The following is a 24,299-nucleotide window of genomic DNA, read 5'->3' on the forward strand; positions in this document are numbered from 1 at the left end:
AAACTTTCGTTTATCTGTTTCTTTGATTTTTCTGTTTTCACACAAGCTATCTTGGTCTAAAGGTTTCATTCTCCTTTAACTATTTCAACAAATACACTAAGTAAAAACTGTGTCTTGTGGATCACATACCAATATATCAAGATATTACATATCAAGGTATTTGAGTCTTTAAAAAATTGTTAAGAATGAAGGACTGGGGGATATGGATATGTCCGGTGATTGACATGGGTACACAAGGGTCATTTTGGTATGGTGTTGAAAGAAAAATGGGAGGTTCATCTGAAGAGACACAAGTCGAAACTAAATCAAGAAGGTATTTTTTAGCATCAGTGTGTACAGTTATGAACCGCTCAGGTTAAATTAGCATGTTCATAATGCTGAATAAGTAGAGTTAGGCATAAACATCAACACAAAATTTTGAGGAGGCTAAATATATTTCAAATTATATCTTCTAAAGAACGAATCCACCCAAACAAAAAGTGGATTTGAATAAATTAAGAAAGAAAAAATCATACCACTGAAAATTTCATTGATTTGGGGTGTAAACTTAAAGAAAGTTCTAACATTTTATAAGCTTTGTTTATTTGAGGCTGCATACATCATGAGAAAATTGACAATTTCTCAATATTTCATTGAAAACATATTTGAATATTGTTAATCAACTTCTTGTTTCCATGGCCTAGAATACATGATGTTCTAGTTTCAAGAAGACATAATGTTAATGGTGATATGTAATTCACATAAGATCAGAGAAGACAAGACAGACTATGATACATTCAAAGATTTTGGCTTGATTTCCTGTTGTGCATTTGCCTGAATTGTTTTAGCAGGAAACATGAGTATTGTCTCGTCTGTTTCCCAAAACAAAGTTGTAACTCCCACCTACATGTAGATTTGAGGTTTCTATATCCTCTACTTTATTCATAAATAGAACATTTTATTATACAGGTCTGACAGATTTCATAAAGTTGTTTTGAACATTGTTTCCTCCTAAAGCGTGGGAAAATCTCATACTATTAATAAATATGATGATTTAGTTGTACTAGAATGAATAATGTCAGGTAATTTCCAAAAGATTTACTTCACTATAGACTTTTATTAGAATATATGAATAACTGTTATTTCTTTTTGCTAAATCTGTCCATTTATTATCTACTCTGTATAACAAGTTCATTTCTAAATTACACTTGACCTAGTCAACCTAGTCATCACAGTTCAATTAGACAGTTGGTTAATTTGATTATATTTAGATATCCTGCCATGCCGGTGGTACTTTACACTGATCAGGATCCTGTCTTACTGTAGAGTTGCGATTGATCCAATCAATCGCAACTATGGGAAGCCAGTAAAGTCAACATATGAAATGAATGTTTGTTTAAAAAAATTCTAGATATGAATGCATATCCATAAATTAATTGCTCTCTTGATAGTTTGGTGTGTTTTCCTTTGTTTACAAAGGACATTTTGCAAATTTCCTGTAGAAAAATTATGACACTGATGGATTTCCATAGAGTTACAATTGATTGGATCGATCGTAACTCTTTGTAAAAGTGTTGTAAACCAAATGTCAGATGTTATACAGTGACATCTCCATTGCTATGTCAGATAAATAAGTTTTATTGCCAGCTCCAGTTTAGATTAGAGGGCGATAAGAAAAAAATGTTTCCTAATTTGAATAATATAAAGACTCCAACCCATTTAATGGACTCAATATTTTAGCAAACAGATCACTTTTTCGATGTTTACAACAAAGATGATTCTTGATTCAAATTACTTTTCCCTTGGAACATTTTTTTTCTCATATAACCTTTTAGGGATTCCAATGTTGGATTGAATGGTGTCTGGGCATATAAGATTGATGGACGTATGGATGGTAACATCATCCCTGCTGTGGCCTATGTCCCTTTGGAAGAACTTCCTCAGAATGATCAGCCTCCTCCAGAAACAGTCGATGTCCAACTAGACAATGGTGAATTCACATTTTTCTTTCAAACAAATAATATCCTTCAACTGCCACTGGTAATGATGAATTACTTAGTCAAATGTAGATAAATAAAATTAATTATTATTGAATTATTAAAATGTATTTTGTGTATACTTGTGTTTATAATAAGTGTCATAAATATGTACTCCTAGGATAAATTATAGAAGTAACTGTTCACATCATTAGTTCGAAGTTCGAACACAATTGTTTTTTATACATTTAGAATTATTTAGATTTAACTCAAGCGTGTCTTTCCCAGTTTGCAGTGAAAATTTCAGTGAAAGTTTATGCTCACTTTGTATTATAGACTATAGAAATATATTTCATGTTGAGATGGTTTAAAGATAAGAAGGGGGCATCTGAAGAAGTCATAATCTCATGATGATATTACTCATCATGTGATGGTTTATGTTAATACTGATTTTCATTCATTTAAGTTTAAATTTGATTTTACATTTCTGAAATCTTGCCAAGTGAGGCACTCTCTGTATGTGCCATGTTGGAAAATGAGGCAATAAAGCAGTGAGGGTCTTTTGTAAATTGTGATTCATAGATAACCATTGTCAGTTTTAAAGTCACTAAGGCCTCTTTCCTTCGTCATGTAATGTTGAATAGGAAAATTCCATCAGATGCTGTGATAATTAGATATGTTAGATGTTTTTATCATTGAATTCTTTTATCTCAATATTAAGTTATATACAGGTAATGTTATTTTAATATATTACATAGGCTATGTAAATTCGAATCAGTGATAGGTCAATACACCATCACGTGATCATAGCTGCGAGGATCGCATTTGTTATATTCTAGGTTTTGACGTCACCTCAGGGAATATACTGCGTAGTATTTTCAATTGCGGCGTTATATCCACTAAGGTGATGTCACTCGCTGCATACAAGTTGCGCAACAAGATAGGTTATTTGATGTACGCGCTAGTGTTAACGCGTCGATTGCATTGTCATTGTCATTGCATGAAGAACGCGCTTGATGTATTTTCATTTTAAAAAATCTATTATGACGTAGACGGATCAGAGCTGTAGCAAGAATTTCGCTCTTGAACCAGATGATAAATGCAATTTCTGATGGCGAATCCAAATATACTATATAATATAACAGATATTGCCTGGTCTATCGTTTTAATAAATAACATTTCAACTCCCCTCCGAAGCTATATTTTTCCCTCGGGATAATATTTTCCCTCAGCGCTGCGCGCTTCGGGCAAAATATATTCCCTTGGGAAAAATATAATTCCATCGGGGAGAGGAAATGTTATATTCAAACTCTAGGTAGGCAATATCTGTATAATATATTAGTGCAAAGTGATATTATGCATCATTATATATTTAATTAAAATAAACTTATATACAAAAGTTTACACACTGGTACACCCGTGGAATTCAGTGAAATTTGTTTGCTTGCCAAACATAAAATTTACTATATCTTCAGAAATACTACTATGACTATTGGTATCAAACAAAAGAGCGTATTCATATATTTCAAGTGGAATTTTCTTTTAAAAAAAAGGAATATTCATGCTAAGTGTATTCTATAGTTTGTTATAGAAATATATATGTCAAAATTATGATTTATATTACATTTTCTATCATAATATGTCACCACTGAACAAAGAAGCGTAATCTGACATGTTTGTGTTGAGAAGTAACTAGCTTAAATATGAAGTGTTTTTGTCAAATTTTTATTTTAAATTTTTCTAAAATATTAAGATTTTTGGGGAAAAATGACACCTTAATATTTTTCAGCTCCTGACGACAAAGCAATGTGATGAAGGGGCATGACATACTCATTTGTTTGATATCAAATTTGTCATGATAGCACAAATATTTTATAACATACAGTAAGTTTTATGATTTTTGGCAAGTGTCAACTTTTCTTTGAATTTCCTGGGTGTATGTAAACTTCTGGCCTCAACTATATAAAGTTATTTTAGTTTGATATTAGTGCAAAGTAAGAATATTGCATTTGCTATTTTGACTTATTGGGAGCCTCCAAAGCAATCACCTCCAAAATGTTAAAATGTCAAAATGATCAAAGATCAAGAAATGTGTGGCGATAAAAGATAATAGAGGTTTGATTAAATAGCAGATTTTCTTTTTGCTTCATCTTTTGTTGTTGTTATATTTCAGTGCCCTCAATGATAGCAGTTTGTATTACTGATGAGACCATGCAGTGATTAAATAAAGCTAAAAATAATAAAGAAATAAATGTTTGATGTAAAATTTTCAATTCATAGTATACAGTATCTATACCTACAATTCAATAAGGAGGGCCCGGAAGGAGGGTCTCCTGAAAATGAGCAAATTCCTTAGAAGAATTTTGATTTAGCGTTAAATGAGGTTCTTAAACAGAAATCTATCAAATAAAACAAATGAACCATCAATACTTGCAATTGTTTGACTTTTAGCTTATTGATCTACATTGCTGTTTGTTGTTTAAATAAGGAAAAGGCATATTTTAACATTTAATGATGCAGTAGAGCACTTCTCTAAGTTTCTTTCTTTTATTTTTCAGCACTTGATGTTGTTTTGAACTTTGAGAACCAGTGTAGAGAAGGAAGCTGTAGTCAAAATGGCCGATGTGTTCCTTACCCCACTGGATACTGCTGTGCATGTAATGAAGGCTTCATTGGTAATGGTATCCATTGTTTATCTAATGGTAAGTACAACCAGTTTGTTTGGTATTCACTCACAGATCAAGTTGATTGGAATAAACATGTATAAAAATCAAACCAGCAAATTTCATCAGCATCAGATTTACTTTTTTTTTAATTTTGTATAGGGTTGAAGAGTTTTATTTCAAAAGGAGCTAAATCCACTTTTGGAGATTTTCTGTAAATCATGTTTTTTTTTAATTCACCACTTTCCCTTATCCACTGTTTTATTTTGATAAGATTTATAGTGCCATCATCGTGATTAATTAAATCATGTTTTTAAAGTCTAGCATTCAGCATCATTTTTTTTCAGATTTTTTTATTTTTTTCATGGATTAAGCTCCTTTTGGAATAAAGCCTTAGTTGAATGCCCATTTTTGCCAATTTAAACATGTTTAACACTGATTTTACATGATTTCTGATGTTTATCCATGGAAAATTTTAGAAAGAAAAAAAAGATATTTTTTCATCTTTTCTATGGACAGTGATTTTTTTTATTCCAAAAGCAGCTAAATCCACAAAAATATTCATAAATATAGTAAAAGTATATTTCTTCATCCAAATTTGCACTGATGGGGTGAACTTGTATCTATAACATGTACCTAAAAGATTGAATGCAGAACTTTATGAAAAGTAGTAAAATTTAACAAATTTTAGATGACCCAGGAGTGGATTTAGCTCCTTTGGAATAAAATTGTTTTGAATTTTGATAGCTCCTTTTGGAATAATACTCAAATTTACAATCAATTTTTACCAAAATTTCAATTTTCTTTTTAATGTGATGTGATGCATTTGATTCCCATGTCTAAGATACATATATTTATATGAAAAAAAAAATCAATTTTGGTCAAAGGTGGATTTAGCCCCTTATGGAATCAAGCTCTTCATATATAAGTTAATATGATGTTATATGCCCACTTTCATTATTGTTTTCTTTTTGTCACTACAAGAAATATTCAGGAGTTCATCTTAATTCATAGATGTTTAACATAATCTCTCCCTTGCATATAACATAAATATTTTATATGGTATGGATGTTTTTTTATTCATTACTTGAGAAGTAAAACCATACTCATGGAGCAGAAATAGAAATATTTGTATTTCATGATGATATTGTAAAATATGTCTTGTGCTTGTGACATCACCTTACTTGTTTTGACACAGCCTTGTTCATTGATTTTTAAACAGTGCAAACCTTTAAAAAGCTGTTAATTTCTTTCATCTATTTTTGATGAAATTTGCATGATTGAGTTCATTTACATGTAATATGACTCTTTTTTATATGAATCAAATTGATCCTGTGGTGATGTAACATTTAAAAAGTACATTTTCATGTAATTTATAATATTTATCAACAATAATAGGTACAAAATGCACAAATGATGGGACTCTTTTTTTTTCTTTTGCGGTCATTTTGTTATTTCATATTGAACTAGTATCATTCAAAATGGAATTTGAGGCGTACAGGTGAAGTGACAAAAGCTAAGCTATTTATGTCATGTATTACAAAGTTGACCGTAAGATGTTCCCTTGATATTTTGGTGGGATTAGATTGTGGTTTATTAATCATGGTAGTCTCCGTAAATATCAATGATTCATGAGAAGGGTGGTTTCCAAGGAAAAAAATAGGAAATACTGTTTGAGATTGGAGATAATTCCCAGGGAAGATGATTTAATCCGAAAATCGGAACTACATTTACACTCAATCAATTGTAAAGGTACATCTCATTAATTTAACTCAGTCCATAATGAGCTGGTTTTTACAATTCATGCATTTCATAAACATACACCACCAACATTCATTCTCACAGGAAGCTTGTGGCTCAAATATTTTTTTTCTAAGACATACAACATGGTCTTTTCAGGATTACATGTCTACTGCTCATATTTGAGTCAATGACACGAGACTGTTTGATCAAATATATTCTGGCACCATTGCTATTTTAGATAACAATGGACGTATGAACGGGAACGTTAACGGAACCGTCAATGGAGTAACCATACCTGATGATGTCTACATACATACCTTCATCATGGGAGGAGGTGGACGTACCTTTACAGCAATCAGTCCTGTACCATCATCACTGTCTTATACCCTACAGCTTCTATTACCTATTGGTGAGCTTATGGGATGGATGTTTGCTGAACCAGCTACAAAGGGAATCAATGGATTCATGCAGACAGGTATGTATCTTGGAAAATATATGAGAAAATTGAACTTAATTTTTGAATCTCAGAATTGAAAAAGTATAGGTGGCTCAATATCAAAAAGCTGTTTTGTAGAAACACGGTAGTCTTGGCTCGCTGATATTTTCTGTAAGGAGTCCAAATTCATGTAGAGAACTTTTTTCCTATGCAAACATAATGTTTATAAATTTTAATGTCATAACTTGATCTGAAGTCCAACTTTTCCTGAGCTATCCTAATATTTGTTAAATTTTGAGATACAAGGTCTTGTCAGTCCAGCAACATTTTTCTCTGGAATTGACAAAGTTGGTTTTGTGCCTCCAAATTACTGTAGCTCAGACATACACTTCACTGAATGTGTAAACATATATATGTGAACGATTCAGTGGGGAAAGTAATGTTGACATGATGGGCAATGAGTTTGTTTGACATTCCACTATGCTTTGCATTAAAACTTAAGTTCACATTAATCACAGTTGCCTTTCCTCATTTTTATTTCACAATAGATAATCGTAGGTATCTCAGATTGTTTTATAGTGTTTCTTTTGAAAGAGGTCCAAGGAGGAAATTTTGTCTATTTTGAAGAATGATCTTCCCTGGAAGCTTTCTGTTTTGCTTGTAAATCTATTTCTCCCATAAGTACTTCCTTAGATGCAATTAAAAATATACTGACAGGAAACAGGTTGTATTCTTAATAAAGCTTCAAGAATTTATCTTGAAGAGTTATTATATTTATATAAAGGGTGCCACATCTGAATCGTAACTATTGCTATTTTGTTGTCCCCTTATACCAAAGATCTCATTTTCTCATTTGTACACCAAAAATACTGTTTTGTATAATATAATATTGGTTATAAAGTTTCAACTTCAGTCTAGTCCACATTGATTATCTGTATAATATCTTGTCTAAATCATTCAGGCGGAGTCCTTCTCTACTCTGCCAACATACGATTTGATGGTGGTGAAGAGGTTAGCATCACACAGAGGTATACTGGTGTAGATGACAGTGAGGCGGAAGGGGTCATATCTGGTTATGTTAATATCAATGGTGATGTACCCTACCTTCCACCTGGTACATCTGTCAATGTAATCCCTCACTCAGAGGTTTATACCAAGTATCGACCAGGTAAGTCTCATATTTCAACTATTTACCTTACAGAATTGGGTAGCTTGGTTGGTTAATGGCCACTTAGTCGATATAGGGTACCGGTACCTTATTTGTCTACTTTCCATTTGGTCTCATCCAACATTGTCTGATCCTAGTTTGTCTGCAACTAGTACTAGCATTTCTGCCTACCATGTGGTTGAATATCCTAATTGTCTGATATAAATTTAATGTAACCATAATCTCAATAAAGAACAATGAATTCATACATATTTTTGTTTTCAGGATATGTTCATTCTTCTGAGGAGCGTGAGCTTCTTGTCAATGCTAATACTGCTGATGAGCGGACCATTAGTTTTACCATCGAACAGACCATCACCTACGAGGAATGTGAAGCTGATGATATCGACACTGATGCCTCACTTACTGCTATGAGAATGAATACCACCTATGCTTATTCCATATTTGAGCCCCAGGGAGAAATCCTCCGCTATGCCATGGTCACCAGTGTAGGACCTGATATTGGTAAGTAAATCATTGAAACTGTAATAACTACTAATGCTTCTTCACCCACATTGCTATGATTTCTTACATATAATAGAAAAAGTTTTATCTTAAAGGTAAATGCTAGTTTTGGTAACGATATCAAAATGAGTTCGTACAGAATCCAATGAAATGACCACCAAAGTGTCTGTTTGTATAAATAAATGCATGTGCCAAAGGATTCTGGAAGACATTGTGTAATTGCTGAGAAATCAGCAAATAAGCACAGGATTCGGGTAGAGCGTTGGGCCCGACGCTCTATGCAATAATTATACATTGTCCCACACGCGCTTATCTGTGTTGGGGATCTTCGGTGTGAACAATTTTCAGCGTAGATTTCAAGATTTCACAAAGTTCAGTTAATGTAACTGTACCAGATCTAGATCCTCGATGATATACTGACAATTAAGCCTTGTTTTACAGACTTTCTCATGAAATCAGTGTTTACTGCAACTACTGGAATTTCTCTTTAAATTACCTGCATGGAGCAACTTATCTAAGACTTTGATTAGTGAAGTTATGGGGGTGGGGGCACTTTGTAATATAGCAAACTGTTTGGTAAAGTTTATAAGCACTCTTCTTCGGTGATTCAGATATAGCTCTTTTCCCAAGCTGAGGCAGAGATAAGGAAAGAGATAAATATTTATTTTACAAAGGAAGTATTAGGTTATGTGCATATATATCTGTACAAAACAAGTCATTATATAGAAAATAGATTAAAATTATCTGGGCCAAGTGCTCTCAAATTATGGATGAATTAGTGGTAATTGTATATAGTAATATGTATTTTTAGCGTGAATTTGTGCAAGATTATACAATAATACTTTTTTTAGTGAAAGTAGTACACAGTGCGACATACTGCTATTCAAGATGTTACACAGTATGACCACAGTTTAACCAGTAATACAGCAAGATTTGTAGTGTATGGGATGTACAAAAATCAGATTGTTAGTGAAGTTCATAATTAACTTATTTGTCAACTGTTATTTAAACATTTATGTATACATGAAGCTGCAATATCAATTAGATTTAAAAGTACAATATTGCTTAAAGTGATTGGTTAATTAACATTGGTTTGACTTTAAAAAAATCTGAGCTAGAAGGTCACACTTGTCACCTGTGTCTGTGATATGTTACAAAAATGAAGCCCAGAAAAAATTGCATTCAAAAATAAATATTTAGTGCATCAAGAATTGAAATATAAAGTGACCGGAAACACCATCTTAAGTTCATCCCATACACTTATGTGTACTATTTAGGCGTCTATAAGATGCCTATTTACAAAATCGGAGTTTGCCTTGTAGTTTTAGCTTTTCATTCTCAATAATGGTTGTTTTCAGGGTTTATTAGTTCTAACACATGCACTTGTACACATGTTTCATCTTGGTTTGAGAATTTTTAAATCGGCTGCTCACAAAGATAAACAATACCTTTAAGTATAGAACAATATGGAGAGAAAATTATTGCATTTTTTTTTCATACATTAATTTGAATGATTAAACAAGTAGACATTACAGACTTGTAATATCTCATTCTTCCATCTCCTAGGTGTACCTACCGATGCTTGTGAGAATAATAATTGTGGTGAAAATGCAGAATGTTTTGTTCAAGGTGATTCCTTCACCTGCCAGTGTAGATCAGGATTCACTGGTAATGGATACACATGCGTAGGTAAGTCAGAATTTTAGTCCATCCCAGAAAAAAGGTGATTTGAATCAATAGACAGATGTCATACAAGCACAACATTGATCTTTTTTTTCCGAAATCAAATGTAGAAAAACATTTTTTTTTTGCTTATTCACAAATGTTATATTATACAGTGCGTATCAAAAAAAACGGGACAGATTTGAAAAGTCTATAAAATTTTTGTTTCAAATTATTATCTCTATATTTTGGTGTCAAAAGATGCTCTGGGGTCTTATCCTTCAAATGTTATTTAAAAAAATTAGTTTCGTTCACGCTTGAGCGAACACGGAATGTTTTTGTCTGGGGTTAAAAAGGAGGCTTGCGCCAAAATGTCATCAAATGATAAACATGATCGGACTTCTTGCTTATCAGCAGACTTCCTCTTAATCTTCACATTATCTTTGCCATAATTTTTGTATTATGCGGTCAAAATTCATTTCCAAATCTACTTTAATATTTGCTCAAATATTTCTGTTGTTGTTCCTTTTTTAATATCCTGTTTTAGCATTGAATTTTCCTTCTTTAGCTTAGGCAAGAACAATTTTGTTAAACCGAAGTATGAGAGAACTTTTTTTTCAAATCCTTTCATTGTGTGCTACGAAGGTTATGGTGCTTGAACAGTGGCATACTGATGGGTTGGGGCTCGGGGTGCTCGCTTCCCCCCCCCCAAAAAAAAAAAATCATGACCAAGAAAAAAAGTGGAAAGAAAATAACAGAAAACATGGAAAGTGAAATATGATATCGCTTTCTGAATATTATGTCAAAATCGCAAAATAAGATATTTTAATGAAATGGTGGAAATTTTTTTGCTTGCTCGCTTCACAACGTTTTAATACATTTTACTCGATCTGCCATATCTTGCTCCTTCAAAATTGAAGGAGCAACGACGATTGCCATTGAAAGACATGGGTCCTTTCCTGTTTGCCCTGTCAAGCACATAATAAACTTGGTGAATGATTCAATAACCCCTTGAAAATAGCATTCATGTCTTTTATAGGTACCATAACATGATTTGTTTCACATAATAAAAGGATTTGAAAAATTACAAATTCTCCCAATTAATAATGCAAATCTTCCTACTTGGGTTGACAAAAAGTCTTATTTTCTTACTTACATGTATGAAGGAAAATTCAAAGGTAAAAGAAGTTTAAATGAAAAACAAAATAATTCAGGTAAATAAATAAAATTGTAATGAAAATTGACAGCATGATTCGAAAATTATGGCAAAGACAATGAAAGGATTAAGAGAAAGTGCGCTGATTAGCCAAAAGCCTTATTGTCAAATTTCTAATTTCTGCCATTTTGGCGCAAGCCTCTTTTTGAACCCCCGACAAAAACTTCCCGTGTTCGCTCAAGCATGAACAAAAAATATTTTTTAATATGGCATATCAAAGATAAGATCTCAGAGCATCTGTTAACATCAAAATATAGACATAATATTTTAAAAACAATTTTTTAATAGACTTTTCAAAACTGTCCCGTTTTTTTTGATACGCACTGTATTTCAGTATTTACAAATTTGACAATAACATTCTTATTTGAACCAAGAAATGACATGTTTAGAGGAGATAAAACTTTGTTTCATGATGACGATGAGGAGAAAATTCATATTTAGATTTGAGGTCTTGAATGACTTTGCAGTGATGTTTAATTGATCATATGAGTTTGAAAACTGAGAGCATTATGGCTCTCTATAGAAATCATTTACGCTGCCTTTAAATGATGATGTCTGATGTTGTATTCTTATGCAGAAGAGGATCCTTGTGCGAACAATCAATGTGATCGTAATGCTGACTGCTCTCCTGCAGCGGGTGGATATTCTTGCTTCTGTAGATCTGGTTATGAAGGAAATGGATATAACTGTCAGCCAGAAGGTAAGACTGTTTGTTAGGGGAGATCTTTGAAGATACTTGTGTGAACAAGTGATATCATCCAATCCTTTGTAAATAAACAATCAATTCAACAATGCACATTGTTCACACATCCATGATAATAACAGCGCAATGCATTTTAATCCAAGATTGTCCACATGCTCTTCTATACACATTTCATCATACTTTTTTATTTGATCATTTGGGGAACGACAAATGGTGAACTGAAGACATTCATGTTAATGATAATTAAACAAAAATGTATCTACGTAGAATGTATAATGTTATAGTTGACACAATTGTCTTTAAAATACTACAATAAGTAACATAGAACCAGAATTGTGTTTCCACAGTATTGCCATCCACATGCAAACTTTGGTAAATCATATTTCTCTCACACTGCTGTGATTGTTTATTTCTTCCTGAATATTTCAATTCATAGTTAAAACATTGCCATGTGTCCAGTTTTGATTTCAGGTCAAAAAACCGAAGAGAATTTATACCGAAAATATTGTACCACTTTGAAACTGAAAAAGTGTAGGCCTGACATTGAATCATGGAGGAGTCCAGAACTGTCTTCCCATTTCCGTCAGCTTTTACCTCAAGAATTTTATACAAAATGTACTTTATCAGGTCTGTTTTAAGCATTCAACTATGATATTTCATTGACTGTTTGACCCATACTAGGTTCAACCGGTAATCCATGTGATAATAATGATTGTGATAGTAATGCTGATTGCTACCCTGCTGGTGACACCTTCACATGTCAGTGTGCACCAGGATTTAATGGAGATGGACGTGTCTGTGTTCCAGGTGGGTTACCGTCAAATTATCATTTTAAACATCAATTTTACCTACAATAAATATAATTTTATACTTTCCATTGCAAGTAGCACATCTGAGGAACATTTTATGAACAGACTTGTCAGATATTTTATTCGACAAGTCCAGTTTTATCCGACAGTTAACGTAGTAACTGCTCCTCAGGAGTCTGATCAGACATGTGGATGAGAAATGTTGATGAAATACTCTCCAAGGTTTTTTTTACGAAGAGTTGGTATGACTTAAAGTCGAATGGTCTATACAAGCAGTCTTGTTGATAAATACGATGTAGCATGCATCCTCAGGGTATGGTCTGATCAAGGTGTTAACTACATGCTATTGTGCATTCAGTTATGATATTTATTGAAATGTATCTCTTAAAATCTTGGTGAAAGACCACTCAGCAACCAAGTACAATTCTGTGTACCCACACATGTACTGTTGACTTGCAAAATACCAACCAAATGTGCTGTGAATTCTTACTGCTGAATGAAATAGTCTTTATAAGAAGTTATTTCTAATATTTTCTTTGTATAATAGATGAAGGAAGTGATCCTTGTGATACCAATGACTGTTCTCTTTATGCCTACTGCTACCCTGATGGTGAGGGTTTCTATTGTCAGTGTGCTCCAGGATTCATAGGAGATGGCAGGAACTGTGAAAGAGGTACCATCATTCTCTATTTGTATTTCAAATGCTGTGGTCTGGGCCCTGTATCACAATGAGATATAATAACTATTTACAAATTAATTTGTAAAACTCACAAATGGATTGAAGAGTTTCTCACCAAACATAAACAACGTGTAGTGGTAGAGGGTGAACATTCTGAATGGGTCAATGTAGATTCTAGCGTGCCACAGGGAACAGTGTCAGACCCATTAATACTTTCTGCTTTATATCAACGTCTTGCCTGAAGGCTTAGAATCTCGATGTTGTCTGTTCAAAGACGATTGTATATTATACACTATACAGTAACCCGCCCAAAACATTCTGAGAAGTTGCAAAGAGATCTTGATAAATCAACATCTGGCAAAACAAGTGACAGATGAATTTTCTCAAAAGTGCTATATGTCTTGCAACTTTCACATGCTAGAAGCCCTCTTAAGTACAATTACACCCTGAATAACACTGTACTAGAAGAAACCAAAACCTTTCAGTACCTAGGTTTAGATATAAGTAATGATCTCTCATGAAATTCTCATGTAGACAGAGTCTGCTCCAAGGCAAAAAGAATACTAGGTTTTCTGAGAAGGAACTTGCATTCGTGTCCTTCATATGTTCAGGAAATGTCGTACAAGACATGGGTTATACCAATATTTGACTATTTTTCATCAGTATGGGATCCACATACTCATAACGCTCCTCAATAAATTAGAGCAAATTCAGAATAGGGCATTTTGTTTTATCACTTGATTGTATGAAAGAAAGAATAGTGTAACTGATATGAAGAAGACACTCAAAATAGAGTCTCTTCAACAGAGACACAGACCTTCGGACTTAGTGATGAATAGCATTGGGGACAAATGATTGTCTTTTTTGGTTTGGATTGGTTTTTAGTGTGCATGGTGTGTATAGACAAATGCCTGGACAGTTGAAAGTAAAATTATCGTACAGTGGGTGAGTGGGGTCCTGCTGCTCCTGCATAATGTGTTTTAGTTCATGAGCGACTCTCTCTAGGTAGAGGTCACCAAGGGAAGGTCAGTCTAACCCTAATCAGCATTGTACAATTTTTTTGGGTTGATTTAGCTTCTTCGAGTCGCATTTTGCTGCATTGGCAAAATAACACACAGAACACTCTGGATGATGGACTTGTAGAATAGAACAATGATTCTGTCTTTCATTGTGACCTATTCCTTACATGTTATATTTTGTTCATTACATTGTAGTAATCACTTGTAAAGAGACAAGAGCTTTACACAATATTGTATACCGGTAGTCCTCATATAATTCCAAATTAAGGGATATTACTTCCATTAATTTTATTCTTAAATCATTAGAACAAAGCGGTAATCCATGTGACAATAACAACTGTAGCCCTTATGCTTATTGCCGCCCTCGAGGAGATACAGCCTTCTACTGTGAATGTGCTCCAGGTTATACGGGAGATGGATATAACTGCCAAGGTAGGTATCAACAGGAAAAAATCATGTTCAATCCCTCAGCCAACATTGATCTGTTTTATATGATCTTTATTTGTTGCAAAATATTTTCTAATAACTATAGACTGGCCCAAGGCCATTCTCCCAAGTGAGCAAAATGCCTTTTTTTTTATTCATGTCAATTTCAAATGATTAAAGTCATATTAGTTAATTTTTCATTAAATATTTAATATTTATTTCATTTTTGTCTTGAAATTTTGGCATTAAATCATCAAATGTGATTTTGCCCTAGATTGTGATGATTTGTAACATTATGTTTGAAATATTGGCTATCTACATTAAAGTATGTGTATGCAGATGTATATTGTAATTACAATTTTTAATAATTTTCTTGATATTTCTTTTCAAAATAACCCTGTGAAAATGGGACAAATGATGATTTATTACATCTGGGATAAAAGAATGACAATTATTGTTAACCCATGATTGGTGCACACCATGTATACCATCGTGGCATATTATTAACAATAAATTTAGATTGATCGATTTATAAGTTGTCATCAATTCAAAAGATCAGGGGAGTGTTTCATAAAGCAAAGAGTTCAATGATTCTTACTGTTTGATTTGTTCTGAGCGAATCAGATGCAAGGATTTCAGTAGATTATAACAGTTTTCAGTGATTATCTATGACTAATTGTTTCATGAAATGCTCACAAGTTTGAAGAATCTCAACATTCTCTTTTGTTATAAAAGCTGCTTTTATCATAATCATTGTCCATTTGGTTTTGTATTTATGTTTCTTCTGTGGTGTCACCTAGAAATTGAATTCATATTTATGTTTACCTGTGGTATAACTGGTATTGTTTTGATATGTCTTAAAACGTAGAAGAGAATCCTTGTGTGAACAATCGATGTCATCCCAATGCTGACTGCTTTCCTGCACCGGGAGGATATTCATGCTCTTGTCAATCTGGTTATGAGGGAGATGGATATATCTGTGAGCTAGCAGGTAAGTCTCCTTGATTTATTCACCATTATTTTTTTTCCCATGTGACCAGCATACTTTTGCTTAATTAATGATAACTTTGCCATTTAACAACTACCAAGAAAGCCTTGTTTGTGATTGGCTCTTGACCATTCTAGCCATTAATGGCAGAGTTTAACATTGATTTTATATGTTAAGTAATCTAGCTGTGAGTATAGTGTTTCATCTGTGCAATGTTTAGAGGATTGAGGATAAAACTTCATGGAAACATGGAATTTAGGGGATGATGATAGTATAAAGAAAAGGATGTATGTGTGTCCCCTTCTCCCGGGGGGGCCACTTACATTGACGAGTGGATACCATGCGCGACCCAAAAAACACGTAAAAAGGATGTCTTTTTCACGACAGGGCACGTTACGTACGTAACGTGATAAGGGTGTCAAAAACACAAAAATTGTGTAAAAAGGGTATCTATTTCGCTAGGAAAATTACGTGTTTAGGGTCGAATTTGCGGTGATGATAAAACAAAATTAAAATGTTTTATAAAGGATGTCATTTTTGCCCCAACACTTCGTGTTTAGAATCCGATTTGCGCGAGGTGTAGAAGGTTCGGTTGTACTAAACCAAATAAGGTAAAACCGACGACCGAAGGACCCCTAACAATAAACATGATAAAACATTCCCGTACTTGTTTAGGGGTTCATTTCAGGGAATATTTGCCAAGAGTATCGTTTTGTGTCCAATACTTGTTAAGGGTTGGGTTTCACACGCCAATACTTGTTAAGGGGTGCATTTTCAGAATATGGAAATTACGTGTTTAGGGTGCTTTTCGAGACCCCATGGTCGCGCATGGTATCCACTCGTGAATGGAAGTGGCCCCCCGGGCCCCTTCTCCACTAATATTGTTTAAACTCATTCCCCTTTTTTAGGAAGGGGGGGGGGGGTGAATCATCAAGATTTAAATGTAATTGAGAATTATCTTTTATAGCATTTTTCATGGTAAATTCTGAAATGTTGGTTTGATGCATGTATTTGACCATTTTGTATTCTTTGTTTGATAACAGACCAGCTGGTGAATGTATGTGAAGATTGTAGCACTGATGCTAGTTGTTATCCTGAGGGACGGGGCTATAGATGTATCTGTAATGGAGGATACAATGGTGATGGCATCACTTGTACTGGTGAGAATCTTTCTTCAGATGAAGTTTACCAATAACATGTCATCACAAATAAGTTAGATGAATAAATTGATTCCATTCTAGATTACATATTGTTATTCATTATTCATGTATTCTGCATATCTAGTTATTCATTCCTTTTTGTCTCGCTTGCATAGCAGAGCGTGGCTTATAGGCACGGCTTTTCTGACGGCGGCGACGATAACATCGTCAACATGAAATCTTAACCATCTTTCAATTGAAAAAATCAACCCATACTTTTTGTCTCACCTGCATAGCAGAGTGAGACTATAGGCGCCGCTTTTCCGACGGCGGCGGCGGCGGCGGCATCAACATCAAATCTTAACCTAAGGTTAAGTTTTTGAAATGTCATCATAACTTAGAAAGTATATGGACCTAGTTCATGAAACTTGGCCATAAGATTAATCGAGTATTACTGAATATCCTATGAGAGTTTCATGTCACATGACCAAGGTCAAAGGTCATTTAGGGTCAATGAACTTAGACCATGTTGGGGGAATCAACATCAAAATCTTAACCCGAGGTTAAGTTTTTGAAATGTCATCATAACTTAGAGAAAATATATGGACCTAGTTCATTAAACTTGGACATAAGGTTAATCAAGTATCACCAAACATCCTGCATGAGTTTCACGTCACATGACCAAGGTCAAAGGTCATTTAGGGTCAATGAACTTTGGCCGATTTGGGGGTATCTGTTGAATTACAATCAAAACTTTAAAAGTTTTTGGATCTGATTCATGAAACTTGGACATAATAGTAATCAAGTATCACTGAACATCCTGTGCAAGTTTCAGGTCACATGATCAAGGTCAAAGGTCATTTAGGGTCAATGAACTTTGGCCGAATTGGGGGTGTTTGTTGAATTACCATCATAATTTTAAAAGTATATTGGTCTAGTTCATAAAACTTGGACATAAGAGTAATCAAGTATCACTGAACATCCTGTGCGCATTTTAGGTCACATGACCAAGGTCAAAGGTCAATGAACTTTGGCCATAATGGGGGTATCTGTTGAATTACCATCATAACTTTGCAAGTTTATTGATCTGACTTTTGAAACTTGGACATAAGAGTAATCAAGTATCACTGAATATCCTGTGCAAGTTTCAGGTCACATGATCAAGGTCAAAGGTCATGTGAGGTCAATGAACTTTGGCCGATTTGGGGGTATCTGTTGAATTACCATCCTATCTCTGTAAAAGTGTATTGGCCTAGTTCATAAAACGTGGAAATAAGAGTAACCAAGTATCACTGAACATCTTGTGCGAGTTATAGTAGTTTTCAAAGTCAGCACTGCTGCTATCTTGAATCGTGTGATGTAGGTGAGACGGCCAGAGGCATTCCACTTGTCTTATTTTCATCTGCTTACTTGGTTCATCACTCATCATCTAAACTTTTTTTTCCAGATATCATTTACAGATGATTAATTGCTCAAAATAATTCCCCTTTGGTGAGTGAGAATGATTTCTTTGAGTGCAAGATGATTCCAGCCAATCTCCGATTTAAAACCTGTATTACTATTCCTGCTACTACTACTTGATATATCAATGTATTATATTCATGACAATATCTTGATGTTAATGTAGTATTGTTTAATTTCTGTAGATGTCAATGAGTGTTTGGAAGGAGCTGAGATTGCCTGTGATGAAAATGCTCAGTGTCAGAACACACGAGGTTCCTACAGGTGTCGCTGTAATCCTGGCTATCAAGGAGATGGATACACATGTCAAGGTAAACTATCTTAATACTTTTTATTTGCCATGATAGGCGGGAATGAACGTCTGGTGTAATGTTTCAATTAATTTCGTATACATCTACTATTTCTGTGATACAAAAAAAATTGACAAATTTCATGGAATCTGGGAGGAAAAAGACATGTTTTAACAAAGCAAAATACAATAAAATGGTGCATTAGTCAAATCTAACAAGAAAATGAAGAATAACAGGATTGGAATTCTAGAATACCAAGAACACGCTAAAAAAAGTGCTCTTAAGAAAACTTGAACTTTTGACTATAATGACTATGTAATTTGGTCAGGTAAGTATTATGACTGGCTTTTCTTGAATTGGTCATAATCATAGTTCAAGTGAAATGTTGTTTTTAAAAAGTAAAAGGGAATAGCCATACAAATTGAAACTCAATTATTCTATAGTATTTCCCTGTCGTCACTTGTATATGTGCTGAACAAGAGTTTATTTTATTCTATATTGCTTATACGGGTGCATTAATGATTTCTTTGTTTACCAGTAGTAGTAAATTTGTGTATACTTATTTGTAGGCCTACTTATTTGTTCATATCACAGTTTTGATCATGATTTGACAAGAAATATTGTTAGTCAAGAACATACCAAATATCTGAGATGCTAGGTATTCAGTAAATACACAATAGAAATAAAACAGTGAAATTAATAACTTTTAACTTTTATTTAGGGAAACTACATGGTAAGAAAATAGAAAGTTTTCAGTGAAATCATGATACCTGAAAGTGAAATTGATTCAGACTGTTGCAAGTTTATGTACAAGGAATAGCCACATCATATATTATTTGGCAATATTTGAATATTTTTATTAATTTATTCATTGCAGCTCTTCCTGAAGTGGAAGGGTCACTAGTTTTTGGATATGGTATGTCTGTGATGAACCTTCCTCTTGATGGTAGTCAAGGAAGCAAGGTGTATATGAAGAGCCGTCAAACAGTGGTTGGAATAGGTTATGATTGCATTGATGAACATGTATATTGGACTGATGTCAGTGGTAGGACTATCATGAGGGCATCCATTGATGGCAGGGATGTCAGTGTCATTATCAATTCAAGTAAGTCTATTTTAAGAATAATGATTTTAGTATGGTAGAAAAATGGTTATTTAAAAAGTACAGTAAGTCAAAAACTCTTAAATAGGATATGGTAAATTTGAGATAAATTCATTTAGGAAAAGGAGATAGTCATAAAGAAATAGGTGTATTACTAATGCTTTATTCAGTGTTAGCCTTTCTATATCAGTTAAAAGCCATTTATAGATTTATAGATACCCTATTTAAACAATTTAAAATGCAAAAAAATGTACAAATTTGCAATTTAACCAAAGAGAGTAGGATCATTAAAACCTATCTTATATATTTTTTTCAACGGTGTTATTACAGACCATTTCAATCATAAATAACATGAAATCAATTGATTATGATCATTAAAAGTAAAAAATGAAAAAATAATGATACAATTATGAATATTTGCTAGAAACAAAGTTTGAATTGGATTTGCATATGAAATCATGTTTTTGCAGTTTTTAGTTTGACATACTTACAAAATGATGCTTAACTTGAGAACTGAATGTGCGGATGTCACAAGTTTGTTCTTAAAAGTTTTACAAGACCCGAAAGAGAAAAGATTTTAAAACAATGTTTAGACTGCTTTTTGTGTACATGTTAGCACAAGACTTATAGTGAGGGGGGGGGTTATTGTGCCCCCTGTCCATGCTACCTGGTGTAATATCCTATGCCTTGATTCTCATCTTTCTCAGGTCTGAGCAGCCCAGAAGGTGTAGCTATTGATCATCTTAGTCGTAACATGTACTGGACTGACTCAGGATTTGATCGCATTGAGGTCTCTAATCTTGATGGACGCAATAGGCATGTGCTATTTGATACAGATCTTGTCAATCCAAGATCTATTGTTGTGGATCCAGTCGGAGGGTAGGAAGTTATTTGTTCATAACTTTGTATGATTTGTAAAATAAAGAATAATAATGCTTTTTGTTACTAAAGTGATGTTAGAATACATGAAGATGTCTGTTTACTCTCATATCCCATTGTGTTTCTAAATCTCAATCTTGAAGAGGAAATTTGTAATAAATCAAAACTGATATTACTTAGCATTTCAGATATAATGATATTCAGAATGTTATTTCCTTTTCTATTAATAGTTTACAAATTAATGATGTTTATGCACAGCCTCTTATTTTAAAAATTTTTCAATGGTATCAATTGATCTTCATTGATATAGAGATATTTGTTGTTTATTTGTCCCATTCATTCAGATACTTGTATTGGGCTGACTGGGATCGTAGCTACCCACGTATTGAAGTGTCTAGTACAGATGGAAGCAACCGAGAGGTGTTTTTGGATACAGATATTGTCATGCCAAATGGTCTCACTATTGATCTGATCTCAAACAGGCTTTGTTGGGCAGATGCTGGTAAGAATTTTCGTCATGTATCTCTCTCTTATAATCTTGTCTAAATATCTGTATGTGAGTTAGAGAAACATATCTAGATTCACTAGTTAGAGCTTGCTATCCTGATTAGGTTTTAGGGTATTGGAATAAAATCATAAAATAAACTTTCAAATTGTTCCTCTTGTTATTATTATTATTTGGTGAAAGTGTTGAAAAAAAATTTAGCTATGTATTTGTTCTGAACCTATACAATTGAGACAATTTCAGTATTTCTCTAAATGTCCTCACTTATTACTTGATTGAATCAATTAAGTATTACATAGATATAGGAGTAAATGAATACATAGATTAAGAAATGAATAAGATATACAAAAAGTTAAGGATAAATAAAACTATGAATTTATGAATAAGTATAGCAGAATATGAAAATTTCAGCCACATTTTATTTTTGTTTTTAGGTGAACAAGCGGTTTCTTGCATGAATCGTAATAAAGATCCAGATTCACGTTACCAGGCTTCCACTGCCGAATATCCTTTTGCTCTTACTTTATTGGGTTATGATCTGTATTGGACAGATTGGCTGAAGTAAGTACCATCATCCTGCTTTTCTTCCTTTTCCCTCTGTCCCTCCATTGCCTCTTTATTTCCTCCCATTGTATCTTTATCCTTGTCCTTACGTTATATTCCTCTTCTCTCCCTCCATTTTCCTTCTTTTATAATCATTTTCTATCAATTTGATGTTTTAGTAACATGCATTCTATAAGAAAATTAAATGGCATTCATAATGAATTTCTTGTTGTATTCACTATTAGTAAAGCAAATAATCACCGTTGGTGAAGGTGATGGGCAAATTATCACTTATGAGGAGAGATAACTAGTACATCCAGCTTGCAGAGAAAGTGATAGTTTGCCTCGTCACCTAAAATCAAGAGGTGATTATGTGCTTCATATTCCACATCCAGAACCACTATAAACGAACAAACAAATATCAATAAATCTCTGTAAGAAGAATTTTGATTTTTTTTTTAAATCAAGGTTTCCTTTGAAAAAAAAATCCATCAAGATGGTTATGCTTCTTTTAATGCTAGTGCGTACATGTATGTAAGCTGTGCACAGGCATCCTAGATCTTGCTCCAGCAAGATTTATTGTGACTTCACGTCACAACAAAACAATCGAGGGGTAATGCAATTTTATTTTGTGCAAAGGTTTACTGCTAGTGTATATGAACACTGTGCATGCCCATCTAGATCTTGCACGATCATCACTGCAGGTGATCGAGAAAAAAAAAAATTGAGTGGCAATTACCTCTTTATTTCACTCGTACTCAAAACTAATTCACAACGGGTTATGACCCTATGGGCTGAAAAAGATGGTCAAAACAAAAAAAGGTTCATCACTGTAAGTGATCATTGATTGATCCTATAGCAAGAATCTTCGTATGCAGAATATAACAATTTCTACAGCAAGATAATTTGTAATATATTTGCCATCATCATCATTATTACAATAGAAGCCATTCTCTTTTTTCCTAGCAACAACATCCAGTCTGTGAACATAAATGGAGGTGTTAGCCAATCTCATGCTCTACCCAGAGGTGGTAATGGAAAGCCTTATGGTATTGCTGCTATTACACAGTGCCCTGCTGGTAAGTGCTTAAATCATTTATATTGCATCAACAATGTCATGCAAATTAGTCAAAGTACAAAACTGCCTTATGCCTTAATGCCTGAACTAGTAAATATGTAAATTTAAATTTGTATTTGTGTAATCAGCAAACTTGTGATTGGTATGTCTTTATTGGTTATGAGACAGTCCTTTAACTAAACATCATGTATATAAATATCAAGATCTTGTGAGTAAGTAATACAGTTTTTAATTGTAAAATTGCCAAGTATGTTTTCAGAAGTTGTTATTCAAGCTGCTGGTACATTTTGATTGAAACATATATTTGATTCATCAATATTTTGATATTAGGTTATAAAAAGTTTGTTAAGTCCAAGTTTGATTAAAAGATAATTTGACATTTGCTTTCTTTTTCATTTTGATGTTTAGGTAACAACCGATGTAACTATCAGAATGGTGGATGCAGAAACCTATGTCTTCCAGCTCCTGATTCCAGGGCTACGTGTGTTTGTCCTAATGCCCTCGCACCAAATGACATCCCTTGCAACTAAATGTAAGTAATTCATTGCCCTAATGCTGTTTTTTTTTTCAAATGACCACGTCGCAGGCAGAACAATCATCTCATTTGGAAAAAACTAAGTTCAGTGACTTGTTATAAAGGATTGCTTTGTATATTTTATAAACAAACCATGATGTCTCTGCTCTAATATGTAATGATACAGAAACAGGACGCGTTGACCCTGGAGCATCGACGATATCATTGATTGTACAGTTAAACAATGGTGTAGACAGGTCTTCTGGGGGGGGGGGGTTATTCCACATTGGCCAACTGCATGGTGCATGATATGAATATGCATGTAAAATATTAGATCAATTTGATATTGTGATATTGAAATCCCATTGTTCCCACTTTGTGACACACAGTGCTCTGTATTTTTAGCATTTCTCTCCTCTGTAGCATCGTTCAATGTCCATATATGGCAAGGTCATTTATGAAGACTTCAGATTATTATTCATAGATGACTCAATCAATATAACAGGTCTAAAGTCCATGTTTGCTTGGGTTCTTTGTGTACATATCTGCTCTCTGTCTTTTTTCAAGGAACTCCAATATCCTCCTAGCTGAGAATTAAAAAATGAATACTTGAAAATCTATTTCATGATCCATTGGTTCATGGTTTTCTGATATATCCAAAACTCAAATTACAAATGATTTATTATTTTCTTCACTTAACGTGTGATTATTGATGAGAAGATGAAACATATACTTTATGATTAAAAAAAATATGTCGAAGCAAAGATATAGACTTGATTCAAACCTAACTTCATATTCTCATATAAGAAAATATAAT

The 24,299-nt window shown here is 33.6% G+C and overlaps 1 protein-coding gene across 1 annotated transcript in view; it reads left to right on the forward strand.

Moving 5' to 3' along the window:
- LOC121419354 (nidogen-1-like) overlaps positions 1 to 24,299 on the forward strand; it is a 42,798-nt gene that overhangs the window by 16,555 nt on the left and 1,944 nt on the right. The window contains exons 5-23 of the mRNA XM_041613778.1: positions 1,815 to 1,969; positions 4,514 to 4,657; positions 6,600 to 6,836; positions 7,759 to 7,965; positions 8,230 to 8,469; positions 10,036 to 10,158; positions 11,925 to 12,047; positions 12,732 to 12,857; positions 13,407 to 13,532; positions 14,864 to 14,989; positions 15,852 to 15,974; positions 17,015 to 17,131; positions 18,757 to 18,882; positions 19,739 to 19,966; positions 20,671 to 20,842; positions 21,187 to 21,344; positions 21,782 to 21,908; positions 22,857 to 22,969; positions 23,377 to 23,500. Coding sequence (XP_041469712.1) covers positions 1,815 to 1,969; positions 4,514 to 4,657; positions 6,600 to 6,836; positions 7,759 to 7,965; positions 8,230 to 8,469; positions 10,036 to 10,158; positions 11,925 to 12,047; positions 12,732 to 12,857; positions 13,407 to 13,532; positions 14,864 to 14,989; positions 15,852 to 15,974; positions 17,015 to 17,131; positions 18,757 to 18,882; positions 19,739 to 19,966; positions 20,671 to 20,842; positions 21,187 to 21,344; positions 21,782 to 21,908; positions 22,857 to 22,969; positions 23,377 to 23,498 — 2,893 coding nt within the window. The 3' untranslated portion in view covers positions 23,499 to 23,500. The remainder of the gene's footprint in view (positions 1 to 1,814; positions 1,970 to 4,513; positions 4,658 to 6,599; positions 6,837 to 7,758; positions 7,966 to 8,229; positions 8,470 to 10,035; positions 10,159 to 11,924; positions 12,048 to 12,731; positions 12,858 to 13,406; positions 13,533 to 14,863; positions 14,990 to 15,851; positions 15,975 to 17,014; positions 17,132 to 18,756; positions 18,883 to 19,738; positions 19,967 to 20,670; positions 20,843 to 21,186; positions 21,345 to 21,781; positions 21,909 to 22,856; positions 22,970 to 23,376; positions 23,501 to 24,299) is intronic.

The sequence above is a fragment of the Lytechinus variegatus genome, chromosome 7 (genome assembly GCF_018143015.1).
Source record: "Lytechinus variegatus isolate NC3 chromosome 7, Lvar_3.0, whole genome shotgun sequence".
Lineage (NCBI taxonomy): Eukaryota > Metazoa > Echinodermata > Echinoidea > Temnopleuroida > Toxopneustidae > Lytechinus > Lytechinus variegatus.